Below are 16410 nucleotides of genomic sequence, written 5' to 3'. Positions count from 1 at the left end.
TAGATATCGAGATACAAAATTTTATTATAATTTATCGTTAGACTACAATTACGTCCAATAAAGAATTCCCGAATGAAAACTTGTTCTCCCTATCAAAAAAATTGATGGGATAAAACAAACGTCACGGTTGTCTTTTTCAAGCATCACTACAAAAAAATAAGAGTTTAGCCACGGATTTTGCCACGAAAAATTAACCAAAATTCGTCGCTAAACTGATTTGCGACGAAAATTAGCGACGAAAAAATATTCGTCGCCAATTCGGCGTCGCAAAATTTAGCGACGAAAAACTAAAGTTCGTCGCTAATTAGCGACGAATTTTGCGACGATTATTTATCCGTGGCTAATTAGTGACGAATAAGTTTCGTCGCAAATTAGCCACGAATTTTGCAACTAATTACTCTCCGTGGCAAATTAGCGACGAAACTTATTCGTCACTAATTAGCCACAAAAAAAATGTCGTCGCTAAATTTAGCGACGAATTTAGTGACGAATTTTCTGTTCGTAGCTAAATTTAGCGACGAAAAAATAATTTTTCGTCGCTAAATTTTGCGATGACAGATTAGCCACGAATTTTTTTTCGTGGCAAAATTCATCGCAAAACCCAATTAGCGACGAATTTTACCGAATTTTTCGTGGCAAAATTTGTTACGAATTTTTATTCGTCGCAAAATTCGTCACAAATTTGATTCATGGCAAAATTCGTCACAAATTTGCTACAAATTTTTATTCGTCGCAAATGTTTGTCGCAAAAAGCGTGTTTTTTTGTACTGTTCCTTTTTATTCAGTGGCGGAGGTGAGGGAGTTGTGGGTCGCAGCGGGTTGAGGGAGTCCCCAGGTTGGCGAGTTGGACGATGGCGGAGGGGGTGGGTCTCAGCTGGAGCGGGGGCGTCGCGGACAGAGGAGGAGTAGAGGAGGAGGGTAGTCGGGGTGCAGGGACAAAGAGAGGGAGAGAGACCGAGAGATGGAGATGGAGATGGAGATGGAGGTCGGGGGCTCGGGCTCGGGCTCGGGGCGGACGGCTGGAGGGACGACGACGAGGCCGACGGTGACTGGAGGAGGTGGCAGGTGGTGGCGTCGGTGGTGAGCTGGAGGGTGGTAGAGTAGCAGTGGAACAGAGGAGGAGGGCGAAGCGTCGCGGGTCTAGTGGCTTGCGAGGTTGGCAAGGCGAGCTCAGCGGGCTCGTGGGGCTCACGAGACGATGGAATGTCGCGGCGACGGTGCAGCTGGAGGTGGCGGCTGCAGGCTGTGGGCGTCGGGGCTTGCGTTGTGGGGAACAGAGAGGCGGTGGGGTGGAGGTCGACGACGGCTACGCGGGGCTGGCGGGCGAGCGACGACGGCCGCAACGGCGGGGTGACGACGAAGGTGGGTGGTGGTCAGCTGGAGGCTGGCGTTGGCTGGGGGGGCTGCCGAATGAAGAAGAAGAAGAAGAAGAAGAAGACGATGAACAGGGGGAAGGGGGGTCTGTTCGCACAAAGAGGAGGAAGAGAAAAGGTGAGTGGGGGGAAGGGGGAAGAGAGAGAAGGTGAGTGGGGGAAAGAGAGAGAAGGACGAAGAGAGAGAAGGTGAGTGGGGTTAGGTGGGGGAAATTGAATGCTGTGGAGAGGGGAATGATAGAAAGGGGGTGGGAGAATTTATAGAATGAGATTAGGCGGGAGGAGAGAGTGGGATCGCTAAAATTCAAAAGGTTCCTAAAAAATTTAGCGACGAAATAAAGTATTTCGTCGCTAATTAGCGACGAAACACATAATTTTGTCGCTAATTAGCGATGAAAACATAATTTCGTCGCTAATTTAAAAAAAAAAAATTTTGCGACGAAAGATGAAATTCGTCGCAAAATTTGCGACGGATACTCATTTCGTCGCAAATTGCTGATATAAATTAAATAAAAAAGAAAAAAATAATAATTAGCGACGAAAAAATAATTTCATCACTAATTTCCAGAATAAATTAAATAAATTTGAGACGAAATGTATTATTTCGTGGCAAAATTTAGAGACGAACATTGTTTTTTCGTCGCAAATTAAATAAATTGAATATTTTCTTTTTTTTTTTTATTTCCTTCATATTAGCGACGAATAATACATTTCGTCGCTAATTTTAATATTTTCTTTGTTATTTTTATTCATAGTGCTAATTTTGCGACGAAAACAAAAGTTCGTCGCTAATTAGTGACGAACGTTTATTTTCGTCGCTAATTAGCGACAAACGTCGATTTTCGTCGCTAACTTTTAATAAAAGAATTTGTGACGAAAATAGACGTTCGTCGCTAATTGGCGACGAATCCCATTTTCGTCGCAAAGGAGATAGCCACGAATAATAATTTCATGGCCGTTTTCGTCGCTAATTAGCCACGAAAAATTTTTCGTGGCTATTTTCGTTGCTAACTAGCCACGAAAAATATTTCGTGGCTATTTTCGTCGCTAACTAGCCACGAAAAATATTTCGTGGCTATTTTCGTCGCTAACTAGCCACGAAAAATTTTTCGTGGCTATTTTCGTCGCTAACTAGCGACGAATTGTTTTTCATCGCTATATTTGTCACTAATGAGCGACGAATTTTTTCGTCGCTTATTTCGTAGCAAATAGCGACGAATATTCATTTTGTCACTATTTTCATCGGAAATTAGCGACGAATTTTTTCCGTGGCAAATTTTTCGTGGCTAAATCCGTGTTTTGTTGTAGTGCATTAGTATAAATAAAAACTTCACATTTTGACACTGGATGCTCGACTCCCTGGATATTCAACCTCTCGTGGCACCATTGCCCTGGACCTCTATAGCATCAAAATATCGACCAGTTTCTAAACAAATTTTCTCAATATGGACTAGTATGTCGCCCTGATCTAACTAAAGTATCCAACGTCACGAGCCATCTTCAATAAGAGATGTCTCGGAGTTGAGATTCCGAACAGCACGAGATTCGAATCATTAAACAAGAATCACATCAGATTGAATCTTTGTCCGATCAAGTTGTCACTTTGATATTACTTCACTAAGTAAAACAATCAAGCGAGTCATATTTTCTTGAAGATAAGGCATGGCTCGATTTTGTATGCGCGCGTGATTTTTTTTTTTTTTTCTGCAGAAAGAATATGCACAAACGTATGCTGAATATGCTTTGGATTTCAAAGTTCCTAAATTGTGAGTGTATGAACTCAAAGCATATGCCAAAGGCATCTTTCGTGATAGAGAAGACAACGGACGATGGAGAAGGGGGGTCAAAAGGAGTCGAGAGCTTAAAGCGTTGGCCAATGGCCACCACAAAACTCGGTAACAAATGGGTCAACCTCGTCCTTTCCCTATGGACCCTAGACAACACAATTGGCCACTTGTGGGTCCCATTTTTGGATGAATAATAAAATAGTCCCACAATTTTTAGTATTACTTAAATTTAAATATATTTAAGAAAAATTTAAAAAAAAAAAAAAAGAGAGAGCAAACTCAAGCGAGGGCCGCCACCAACAATAGCCGGGAAGGCCTACAATGATGATGGGGAATGGCCAACGGGGTTGGCAAGCCTCGGCCAAAGAACAATCGCCGAGAAGGCCGACAATGATGGGGAATGGTCGGTGAAGGCCGTCGAGCCCCACCCAGGGTGCCGGCAACATCAGACGGGGACTACCAACCATCCGCACACCGTCACCAGCCCTTTCGACGATGGTGGGGTGGCGGCGAGGGCAACGAGGTCTCGCATGCATTTTCTTGTCACTTTTTTCCTTTTCATGTATTCTTTTAATTTTTTTAAATTTTCTAATGCAACTAAAATAAAGTTTATATTAGAAATTTGGACCAAAATGATATCGTTTTAGCCACATCGTAGTCACATAAGATAAAGAAAATAATAATAAAAAAGCGTTGTCAGCATTTTTCATTAGCCAAATTGGACGGTATTAACGAAAGCACTTAATTTCACCAACTTGGCAAGTTTTAGGATGTAATTACACTTTTAAAAAGATTTTGGATTCAATTGCACTGTTATGAAAAATTTTAGGACTTTCGGTGTACTTATCCACACACACAAAAAAAAGCCCACCTTTAAGTTCAATCCAAATACTTGAACAGTTTTTTGTCCAAAAAAAAAAAACTCAACTTTAGGTTCAGCTCTAAATCTACCACGAACTTTAACTCTAGTCCTAAATCAGCCCTTGTTGGCCCTTTGTCCAATTTTCACCGTCGATCGTCCCTAATTTCCTTAATTTTCATATTAGAGAACGGTTTTGTTTTGCAGATAATTTTCCTCGACGCCTTGCTAATGTGGATTTGTTACCAGCGTGGAAATACCACCTCAAACAACTAATAGTGATTTTTGGACGGAATGTTAATGGAGACAAATTTGAGACCCGATTGAAAGTTTGCGATTTTTTCTTAGACAAACAAAAAGTTTGGGGCAAAGTTGAGACTAGAGTTAAAAATTTGTGAGGTTTTCTACACAATAAAAAGTTGAGGGCAGATTGATACTAAACCTAAAGTTGGGGTTTGTGTTATAAAAAACGTTTGAGGTAGAATTGAGATTAAATATAAATTGGGATTATTTTAGGAGATAAAGCAAAATTTTCTGTCTATTTATTTTCTCCTTTACTACAACTAATCGTGAATATTGCATCAAGGGTCGATTTTTTTGCGAAGATGATAAGAATAATGCGATAACTTTTATGCTGTCATCACTTTAGTGTCATTGTTTTTCAATAGCTTATTTAAATGTCGTGACTTTCAAATTTCATCCATTTAAATTACTCCAGCAAGCGGCCAACATATTTCCGAAGACGATGCGTGCCACGTGGTTATATTGACGTGGCCTTCTTCTAAGTCCGAAGTGGAAAACGACTCCGTATCTCGGACTCTGAGCTGAGCTTCCTCTTAGGTGTGAAACCTTAGCAACTCAAGTTGGAGTGGGAAGAGTGTCAGATGTTCAACATGCGCATGGAAAGTTCTTGATTTCAGTCCCGTTAAAACGAAACCCATCAATGTCATCTTCAGCAAGAAATAAGATATTTAAGCAGGTATCAGCACAATTAACAAGATGGTGCCAAACAATTGCCTGGAGCAATGCTAGACTTTTCTCAGAAAATACCACCTGTTCAAGGTACTTGTCTCTGTGTTAGACGGTAAATCTCAACCACCTTGTGTTGCTGTTTAGAGTAAGAGAGATATAATGATAGAGTGTTTATGGTGGCTCAACCCAAATTAAGGTTGTATAGTATATATTTATATGAATGACTAATTACAATAAGGGTATAAACAAAAACAATTACAAAAATACCCCAATATACATATAATTACACATTAATACTATCCCTCAATTCGAAGTAGGTGTAACAACCGAGTGATTGGATCTAACTAGCGCATGACGCAAACTAGGTAACCCTTTTGTAAATATGTCTGCTAGCCGATCCACGGTAGGCACTTAGCGAACACATAGATCATCAGAAGCAATCCGCTCTCGGACAAAGTGAAAGTCCAACTCAATGTGCTTGGTGCGAGCATGAAATAAGGGATTGAGAGCAAGATATGTGACAGAGATGTTGTCACAATAAACAATGGGATGAGTAGAAAGTGGGACTTTGAGCTCACGAAGTAAATGCCGAATCCAAATGGTTTCGGCAACACAATGAGTAACAACACAATACTCAGCCTCTATATTAGAATGAGCCATAGTGGGTTGCTTCTTGGCACTCCATGAAACAAGATTGGTGCCTGGAAATACACAAAAACCTTATGTGGAACATCAAGTATCGGAACACCCAACCCGGTCTGTATCCGCATAAGCTGTTAATGAAGTAGGAGAACACCGCTCAATAAGTAATCCATGGGTAGATGTGCCAGCTAAATACCGGTATATACGCTTGACGGCTTGCAGATGAGGTAATCTAGGTTTATGCATAAATTGACTAACTAAGTTCATAGCAAAACAAATGTCGTGTCTAGTCATGGACACGTATCGTAAAGCACCAACTATTTGTCGATACAACATTAGAGAAGCGAGAAGCTCACCATCATCAGCAGACAATAGAGTCTTCGATGCCGTGGGAATAGATATAGGCTTTACCTTAACAAGGTTAAACTTGCGTAAAAGGCTATCAACACACTTAGCTTGAGATAAAAGCGTATCGTTAAATCGGTGATGAGCCTCAATGCCAAGAAAATAGTGAAGTGGTCCGAGATCCTTCATAGGAAATTCTTGCGAGAGTTGAGTAATCAAATACTGTAATAAATTAGGAGTATCACTAGTGATAAGGATATCATCAACATACAGTAGAAAATATAGACGACCCCGAGAAGAAGCATAGACAAATAACAAGGGATCAACCTTGCTCGCCATGAAACCCAATGATAATAAAAAGCTACTGAAGCAAAGAAACCATGCACGTGAAGCTTGCTTTAAACCATAAATGGCTTTCCGGAGATGGCACATGTGATTCGGATATTCGGCATTAGAAAAACCGGGAAGTTGGCGCATGTAAACTTCCTCACAAAGGATGCTGTGTAATAAAAGCTACCGAAGCGAAGAAACCATGCACGTGAAGCTTACTTTAAACCATAAATGGCTTTCCGGAGATGGTACATGTGATTCGGATATTCGACATTAGAGAAACCGGGAGGTTGGCGCATGTAAACTTCCTCACAAAGGATGCCGTGTAATAAGGCATTCTTAACATCAAGTTGACGTACGACCCATCCTAATGAAATAGCAATAGAGAGAACAACCCGAATTGTAGCAGGTTTGACGACTAGGCTAAAAGTCTCGTCATAATCTAATCCCGCATGTTGCTTAAATCCTTGTGCAACTAGACGAGCTTTGAAGCGTTCAATAGTTCCATTAGAATTTTCCTTAATCTTAAAAACCCATTTACAACCAACTAAATTCTTAGAAGGGTCAAGTAGTACAAGATCTCACGTGTGATTAGTAACCAAGGCATTAAATTCATCCGTCATGGCCGCTTTCCAACGTGGGTCAAGAATGGTCTTAGAATAGCAAATCGGTGTCTCTTCATGAAAAGAATTAGAGAGATTAAATATTTTTCTAGGTTTAGAAATTTCAGATTTAGCACGAGTTTGCATAGGATGAGTAGGAAGAGAAGATACAAAAGTGGAGGAGCTAGGTAGAGATGTAGAGAGGGTTTGTAAATTTGATGTAGGAGGAATTTGGTCAGAAGTAGAGTTAGGTTGGGACACAGTGAGTGAGTTCGAAGGAGGAGCAGTGGAGATGAAAAAGAATTGAAACTAGATTAGGTAGGTTGAGAGGTGGAGAGATGTATATTTAGAAGTTGGCTAGAGAAGTTGAGAAAGGCAGAGGAGGAGCTTGATGCTCAAAAGAGGTAGAAGGAATAATAGATTGGTTAGAGGAAACAATAAGTGAATGGATTGAATTTGAAGAATTATTTACGGAACTAAGAGTTGAAGGACTTTGTGAACAAGGAAAATTCTCCTCATCAAACCGAACATGACAACCGATAAAAACACGACCACTTGACCGATCAAGACAATGATAGCCTTTGTGATTCGACGCATACCCAAGAAATACACATGGCATAGAATGAGGTGCAAGTTTATGGGAGACACGAGACAGAAAAAAAGGATAACAAGCACAACCAAAAATTCGAAAGAACGAATAATCAAACTGGAACCCAAATAGACAATGAAAAGAAAAAATATCAAATAAGACGTAGGAAGCCGATTAATAGTGTAAATAGCAGCGAGAAGAGCATCAACCCAATATGAAGGAGGCATATAAGCATGACTAAATAAGGTTCAAGACACTTCGACTAAATGTCTGATTTTGCATTCTGACGGACCATTTTGAGATGGGACATCTGGACAAGAAAAGCATTGAATAATACAATTTTCACGTAAATATGTTTGGAACGAATTACTGGTATAGTTTATAGGAATTTAATTTTGGCATTGCACAGATTTTCGATAAAATAATGGAAGCGGTGAAAGTGAGTGAGTATGCACTTTAGATTTATTTTTCATCGGAAAAATCCAAGTGAACTAAAAGTAGTCATCAACGAATAACACAAAATACTTAAAACTAGAATTGGATAAAATGGGACTTGTCCATACATCAGAATGAATTACAACTAAAAGAAAAGAAGCACGATGACTAGCAGACTCAAAAGGCAATCGAATGAGATTTGCCCACAAGACAGGACTCACATGATACCGACCTAGAACTAGAATTGCAAACACGACTCACAACTTGTTTATTTGGATGACCAAGTCAAACATCCCAATGAGTGAGTGAAGAAGAAGAAGCCACGATAGGATGCAAGTGAGACAACACCAAGGAATTGGAAATCGGGTAAAGACCATGAGAAAAATCAGCTTGGAGGAGAAATTTCCCGATTCGTTGGTTCTTTAAAGAAAATGATGAACTATTAGAATCGATAGTGCAAGAATTTTTACAGCAAAGTTAAGTGACTGAGAGAAGATCACATGCAAGATTAGAGACATGATAGACAATTGATAACAGCAAAGATCGAGAATCAGCATGTAAAAAGGCTTTACCAACTTGCTTAATAGGCAATAAACAACCATCACCAACTGAAATTTTTGTCGAATCATAAAAGAGTCTAGGATTTAGAATTTTACCAATGTCACTAGTCATGTGTGTCGATGCCTCACTATCAAGATACTACATTGGATCGGAGGTCTCACCAACCAAGAGAGCCGAGAAAGAGTCCGATAGATCAATTGTAGTGAAGGCATGGTTAAACCATTGCCGACATTGTAGTGCAATGTGCCCGACTCCGTTCTGCATTTGACAAGAAAGATGAGGTCTAGATCCAAGAATGCCTCCCCGGGTGAATGGAGGAACGTAGGGCCTCGAAACACCACGAGGCCGACTAGAGGAAGGTGAGGACCGATCAGCATAAGGGATAGAGAATGACTATAAATTAAATCGATCATTGGAGGCTTTCCAAACCGGTTGATCACGCGAAAACCGTCCACCTTATCCTCGATCAGATCTTCGACCCCTAAAATTACATCCACCGCAACTCCCTCGAAACGGTGGATTGGGTGAAGTGGATTGACCAATCAAAGCATGATGACTATCAAATGAAGCTGAGGTATTTGATTTTCGGAGAAATCATTCTTCCTATATGAGGAGGCGTGACCGCAGATCATTAAAGGAAAGAATAGTAAGACCATTGGTGACCATTGTGACAAAAGGATCATACTCTGACGGGAGCCCATTGAGGGCTTGAATCACTAAATCCCGATCGGAGATGGAACAATTGATTGCGGTGAGAGAATCCGCAATTGACTTCGGATGCTGAAGATAATCAGACATTGACCGATCGGGTTTTTTAGCGGCATTCCGAAAATCAAGCTTTAATCCAATTTCCTTGGCTACACATCGATCAAGAAAGCGTCGCCCTAGAGCGAACCAAATCTCCCGAGATGTCCGAAGATCATAAACTTCATGGAAAATCTCAACTGTAAGGGTTAAGTTAATCAAATTGCGAACGCATTGATCCGTCTTGACCCAAATGGAATAAGAGGAATCGGCCACCACAGTACCATTCCGATCATTGATAAGCCTCTGCGGACACGGAAAAGATCCATCCATATATCCCAGCAGATCGTTACAAATTAAAATCGGTTCAAACCGAGATTTCCACAAAGATAATTGTATGTATTAAGTTTGATGAAGAGACAAGATTAGTGATGTTGGGAAGAACAAGAGATGGCGAAGCTGATTGCGCGGCGATAATTTGAGCAAGAGCAGAGATCCGAGCAAGAGAGAAACAAGAAGAAAATGTTAAAGTGGGCGGTATATTATTGAGAGGTGATGGAAAATTGGGATTAGCAGAAAGAGAAGATGATGGCCAAAGAGATGGTAAAGAAGAAAAAAAATTCGCAAATGTATCGAACATTGTTAAGGCAATAATTGGAACAAAGGAAGTGTTGATTTGGGGCGAAGATATTGAAGAACGTGAAGCGTTTTCCTGCTCTGATACCATGTTGATGTTTAGAGTCAGAGAGAGATAACAACAGAGTGTTTATGATAGCTCAACCCAAACTAGAGTTGTATAGTATGAATTTATATGAATGACTAATTACAATAAGGGTATAAACAAATACAATTACAGAAATATCTCAATATACATATAATTACACATTAATACCTTGCTCGTCCATTTTGTTCAATGTGCCTCAAGCGTCATAGAGAAAGACAAAAGTCATACCCATCAAAATCCTCATGATGTAGGAATCAGAACCTTTGATTCAGAAAAGAACACAGGGCCGGGATAGATAAGGATTTGAATATCCAATATTCAAATCCAAACAGGAAACAATGTTTTACTGAATTTAACTCCTGCAAAAAGATGGACATGGGAGGATAAATGTGCTTCGTATGATTCGGCCACAAGTCGATACAAATCTTAAAGAAGAAAAAGCTCCAAGTGTTTTTACAAATGCAATGTTACTCCATCTACTCCATTCTAAATCTATGTTTTGCTGCAATGAGGAAATTCAAGCAGTCGAAAACTTCATAGTTCTCCTTTATTAAAGCATAAGAGACCTCGTGAAGATCTCTCGAGCGGCGTCTCCATCTAAGCTCTGCTCCAAAACCCAAATCCCAAGAAGAAAAAGAACAAGATAAACAGACTACTACATAGCCTAAGACACTTGCTTGGCTGCAGCAATGACCGCCTCAGCAGTGATGCCGAATTCCTTGTATATTTTACCTGCCGGAGCACTGGCACCAAATCTGTCAATTCCAATAGCCTTACCTTTGCTTCCAACGATCTTCTCCCACCCAAAAGTCGTTCCAGCTTCAATGCTGACTCTAGCTGATACAGCAGAAGGCAACACACTCTCCTTGTACTCGGGAGATTGATACTCAAAAAGTTCCCAAGAAACCAAGGACACGACTCTCACAGCCTTGCCTGCCTTCCTGAGCTCATCCGCTGCTTTCGCAGCGATTTCCAACTCGGACCCAGTTCCAATCAGAATAACATCTGGCTTGTTGCCCGAGGAATTGTCAGAGATGACATAACCTCCCTTCTCGACTCCTTCGATGGAGGTCCCAGGAAGGTTGGGAAGCTTCTGCCTGGAGAGAGCGAGGACGGAAGGTCTCTTCCTGTTGAGAACAGCGACCTTGTATGCACCGGCAGTTTCATTCCCATCAGCTGGGCGGAGCATCAGAATGTTTGGCATAGCACGGAAGCTAGCCAAGTGCTCGATTGGCTGATGTGTGGGCCCATCCTCTCCAAGACCAATAGAATCGTGGGTCATGACGTAGATGACTCCAGCTTCAGAGAGCGCAGAGATTCTCATCGCGGCCCTCATGTAGTCTGTGAAGACAAAGAAGGTGGCACAGTACGGGATGAGCCCCGGGCTGTGGAGAGCAATCCCATTGCAGATGGCCCCCATTCCATGCTCCCTAACACCGAATCTAACATTACGTTCCTCAGGGGTATCCTTTTGGAAATCACCGAACATTTTGAGCAGAGTCATGTTGGAGGAAGCAAGATCTGCACTTCCACCAAGAAGACCAGGGACCACCTTTGCAAGGGCATTGAGGCATTGTTGCGAGAGGTTTCTGGTAGCATCTGCTGGACTCTCAGGGGTGTACGTCTGGAGAATAGGCCAAAAAAAAAATTGACTCAATTACTACAGTTAACATGCAATGAAAAATACTAGACCAACAAATCTGTTGTCATGAATAGACATCAACCGATCGTCTACCAACCAACCAACATCATGGATCAGAAACACATAACACTTGCAAGCCCCACAAAGAATCTAAAAAATGTGGGAGTTTTGTTCAGCAAGCATAAACTTTGCTTGAGTGTTCGCGACACTACTTTTCTTCTAATACAAATTGAATTCTCTCAGTTAGATAAAGATTATGTAAACACTTACTCAAAATCTCACTTATCAGATTCCATTGTGGAAGACAGAATTTTTTCTGAAGAATTTGCCATGATATATCTGATCCATGCATAATATCATGAAAAATGGATACAAATTTTGGACTGCTATTATACACTTTGAAGCTCATTGATTAGATCTAAACTGAATTTTTTTTTTTTTTTGGTAAAGGATCTAAACTGAATTTATACTCAGAAAAAACAAAAACAGAGTCATGATCACATTTAAGGCGGCGACGCATAGGTTTTCAAATAAATAGGTGTCTTATAGCTCAAAGTAGAGAATGCATAATAACTTCAACTAGAAAACAATTCTGTTGATCTACTGAATGCTCAAATACTCACAGGCAGGGCTTTCTCCCAACCAGCTGGTAGTTCGCCCTTAATGATAGATTTCAGCTCTGCAGCTTCATCCTTGTATTTCTTCTCGTATTCAGCGAATTTTGCATTCCATTCAGCTTCAAAAGCAGCACCACCACGAACATGGCGGCTCCAGTGCCTGCAAAAAGCCGCACACATCAAGAAGTTTGGATACCACGTTGGTCTCCCTCGCATAACAGAGATAATAAGCTTTTTATTATTTACTCACTTTTTAACATCCTCAGGCACATGGAAAGGCTCATATGGCCATCCGAGGTTCTTCCTAGTTGCATCAACTTCCTTGGCGCCCAGCGCACTACCATGTACACTGTAGCTGTTGGCCTTGTTAGGCGAACCATAACCTATGGTTGTAGTTACCTGCAGAAACCAGCATATTTTCCTTATCAAATGCCAGAACAATCGCATTGCATTCAAACCAAGGTAAAAACACTTCTTACAATATGCTATATATTTATCCTCCTCCCAGTGCATGCCCATGCGGGTGGTCATATTTGTGTTTCAACAGTTAAGTACTTCTCGTCTTAGCAGATTAAAGTTTAAAAAGGGGGAAACCAAAGATAATTTTTTATGCAGGAGAAACCGAAAGCTAGCTTTATCACTTGAGATTTCCACAGAAATCCATAATGGCAGGGGAAAACTAACCTTAATCAAAGTAGGCTTGTCTTTCACAGCCTTTGCTTCTTTGATGGCAGCACGAATTTCATCATAACCAGTGTTACCATTTTTCACCCATATAACATGCCAACCTAGACCCTCAAAACGTTTTTCGACGCTCTCGGTGAATGCAATCTCCGTGTCACCATCGATGGAGATGTGGTTGTCATCATAAAAGGCAATCAGCTTCCCAAGTCCCCAGTGCCCAGCGAGGGAACAAACTTCATTGGCAATGCCCTCCATTTGACAACCATCTCCGAGAATGGCATATCTAGAATAAGCACCCAAAAGACAAAATTCATTAAATCAGCCAACAGTCTGTGAAACCCAAGCAAACTAGTGAACGCGATGAAGAATTGGTGTATTACGTGTAGTGGTCAATAATTTCATTGTCTGGTTTGTTGAAACGAGCAGCCAAATGCTTCTCCGCAAGAGCTAAACCAACAGCATTGGCAATTCCTTGTCCAAGTGGACCTACATTGAACACAGACACCACACTAATTGTAAAACTTGAAGCTATAGACCAGGCACGGTAACATCAGCACACGATCCCATACGGGAATGGTTTCGTGAGCTTCCCTCACCTGTCGTCACTTCAACACCGGGTGTCTCGAAGTTCTCAGGATGCCCAGGTGTCTTGCTTTCCCACTGACGGAAACTCTTCAAATCCTCCTCCTAATAATCCATATCACGAAGAACATTTTAAGACAAGCCGCTCAAAGATCCGGCGAGCCGAATCAATTTTTTATTTTGATTTTTGCTTTTCTTCCCCCCTTAAATTGAGCTGCAGATAAAAGGCGAATTAACAGAAACAGCAAAGACAACAAGATTCGTTCACAATTCTAATTCTTCTCGATCCTACAACGACATACTCATTTTCAAGGGAAAAAAAAGTTGATATAAAACAAAGATGTAAGAATGTCTCGAAACAACACAAAATAGACGGACAGAAAACTATATACCGTGTCTGACCGAAATAAATCAGCTCAGCAATACTAATTCGAGAGAAGAGATAAAGCACGGATCACTTCCACTTCGATACAAGGACCACATCACTGTCACTCCCCCAGATCCAAACAAGCCAATCAAATAGAATTAAGTGCAATCATTTCGACGATCACATGAGAGGCAAAAGCCAGAGCAGCACAATTACCTTGACACTGTCGTACCCGGCGAGATGCAACAGAGCGTACTGCAACATGCAACCGTGCCCGGCCGACAACACGAACCGATCGCGGTTGAACCAGTAGGGATTCTTGGGATTGTACCTCATGACCTCGTCATACAGGATGTGACCCATGGGGGCGCAACCCATGGGCAGGCCCGGGTGGCCGGAGTTCGCCTTCTCGACGGCGTCGATAGCCAAGAACCGGATGGTGTTGACCGACTTCTCGATGAGGGCGGTCTCGGTGGCGGAGCCGAGGGTCTCGACGGCGGCGGCCCTCACGGGCCGGGCGACGGCGAGGCGGCGGCGGCGGGCGTGGGCCGACGCGGGGGCGCGCCCGGCGGAGGGGACGGAAGTCGGGGAGGAGGATTTGAGGCCGGAGAAGGTGGGGAGGGAGAGGGAAGGAATGGAGAGGCGGTCGGAGGAGGGAGAAGGGCTGGCGCCATGAGCGGCGGAGGTGGATCGAGCCAAGATGGCCTGGGAGAGAGTGAGGGAGGATGTGGAAGCCATTGCTGCTGCTGTGGCTCTCTTGCTGGTGGGCGTGCGGAGTTAGCTAAGTGACGACTCGGAGAAACGAGAGAGAGAGTGGGGGGGTGGTTGGTGAAGGAAGGTGGTGTTTGGTTTCTCTCTCTTCTGTCTCTCGGCGGCGACTTGCGATTGTAGAGAGAGAAATAGAGAGGGAGAGGGAGATGGTGTTTGGGAAAAACGAGGGGTCGTTTTAACGAGTCCCCGCATTGAACTTCTCGTCTAACCGAAAGGGGACAGGTGAGGTGCTGAGCTGACCGTTAGATCCAAGACGGGCCAGCCCATCCCAGCCCTTGACCCCTGGGTGGGTAAGGAAATCCTCCCTACCTTTCCCGACTTTTTTTATTTTCTACGCTCGCCGTAATCCGAAATAAACACGATTCTATCCGCGAAATCTTTGAGCACTCGATTGAATTCTCGATCGCCGATCGAACGACGGTGGAGTTCTCCAAGATCTTGGCTTCTCCGCCGCCGAAAGGGCGGTCGTATAAACGATCCGAGGTGGTTGGCTCGCCGGTGATTTCTTTTTTCTTTTTCTTTTTTTTTTTTAATGCCGTAGACATCCTATGCATGCACGCCCCTTTCTGGTAATTTCCACCATGTAAATCTAAATCTTACGTAGACATATCTGTCTGATGACCAAAGCTTTCCCGCTGGCCCGTAAAGAGAAAAGTTCGTTAAATTTCGATCTGAATTGAATCCCCCTGCTGCTGAAATTCTTGTGCGCGGAGAGAGGTATTAACAAAAAAAAAGTTTAAATGATTGGAAGACGAGAGATACATAACTTACGACTAAAGAATAAAAAATTCAGTCGACTTCAGCGAAATCACCATGTTGAGTCGGAGTATAATTAGGATTAGGGGCGTCAGAACTAAACTAGGAACTGAACCGAAATCGTCATGTCGAGTTAAGAGTATTAAGAGTGAAGGCCCATTAATTTCGAAGCATATATCTTAGCTGTGTTGCTGACCTGACTTGTCATTTGAGCTAGCTATGGTAATTTGTGTAACGATGCAATCGAAATTATCTTCCCGAGAATGCCGAATCTAGGCGCATATCGCCTTTTGGCAAAGCCGTGGCTATTAGAGACGGAAAGCTCGGCGTGTGTTCATCATTGATTATGTGAGTTTCGGTGATCGAACGCCGGTTGTGCTATGATAAATCTATTGTTGTGGAATGAACGAGTCTCTGCAGACCATACTAACTTAATTTATTTTTCAGATTTACACTGGACTATAACTTTTTGGGATTGGTTTTGTCTCTAAGTTATGTGAGTCCTTTTAATGTGAATAAAAATATTCTTTCCGATAAGAGAAAATTATATTCATCAGTTACTTTTTTTTGTTTTTTGTTTTTTCGTCGAACATCATTTACTTGAAAAACCACCGGTTATCGCCCAAGCACACTATTGGAAATTAATCAATCGAACAAAAGAATGTTATAAATGTTTAATGATTATTGCTTGGAAGCAAGACTTTATTTTGGACTTGATTTCGATTGCTGCCATTATACGACATCGGGAAATCGATATCATTAAGCGGCTCTCGACCACTATCGATCGCTTGAAAAGCTTAAACTATCGTACAAGAGCATGGTTCGATATTTGAAATATTCTTACGCTCCTCCCATGCCCAAAGCCTAAAAATAGTGAGGAATATGTAATTGGCAAAGCCAATTAGGGTCCGAAAAGATTTGAATTCGGGACCTCTTACTTTAATACGATGTGAGATTTTATGTGATTCAATGATTAAATATATTTTCAACATCCGTATTGTAAAAATCACGCATTAAATAATAAAAAT

General features: G+C 41.9%; 1 protein-coding gene across 1 annotated transcript; it reads right to left on the bottom strand.

The window, feature by feature from the left end:
• Positions 1–10280: 10280 nt before the first annotated feature.
• Positions 10281–14765, bottom strand: LOC115731367 (transketolase, chloroplastic). Its single transcript, XM_030662025.2, has 7 exons — positions 14072–14765; positions 13503–13593; positions 13287–13392; positions 12907–13189; positions 12473–12621; positions 12229–12382; positions 10281–11587 (listed from the first exon to the last, which is right to left on the bottom strand). The coding sequence occupies exons 1-7, from the start codon at positions 14591–14593 to the stop codon at positions 10628–10630; spliced, it is 2265 nt and encodes a 754-aa protein (XP_030517885.2). The 5' UTR covers positions 14594–14765; the 3' UTR covers positions 10281–10627.
• Positions 14766–16410: the final 1645 nt, after the last annotated feature.

This window comes from Rhodamnia argentea, chromosome 9, assembly GCF_020921035.1.
Source record: "Rhodamnia argentea isolate NSW1041297 chromosome 9, ASM2092103v1, whole genome shotgun sequence".
Lineage (NCBI taxonomy): Eukaryota > Viridiplantae > Streptophyta > Magnoliopsida > Myrtales > Myrtaceae > Rhodamnia > Rhodamnia argentea.
The sequence above is the reverse complement of the archived record's forward strand: the minus strand, read 5'-3'. Positions and strand labels throughout refer to the sequence as shown.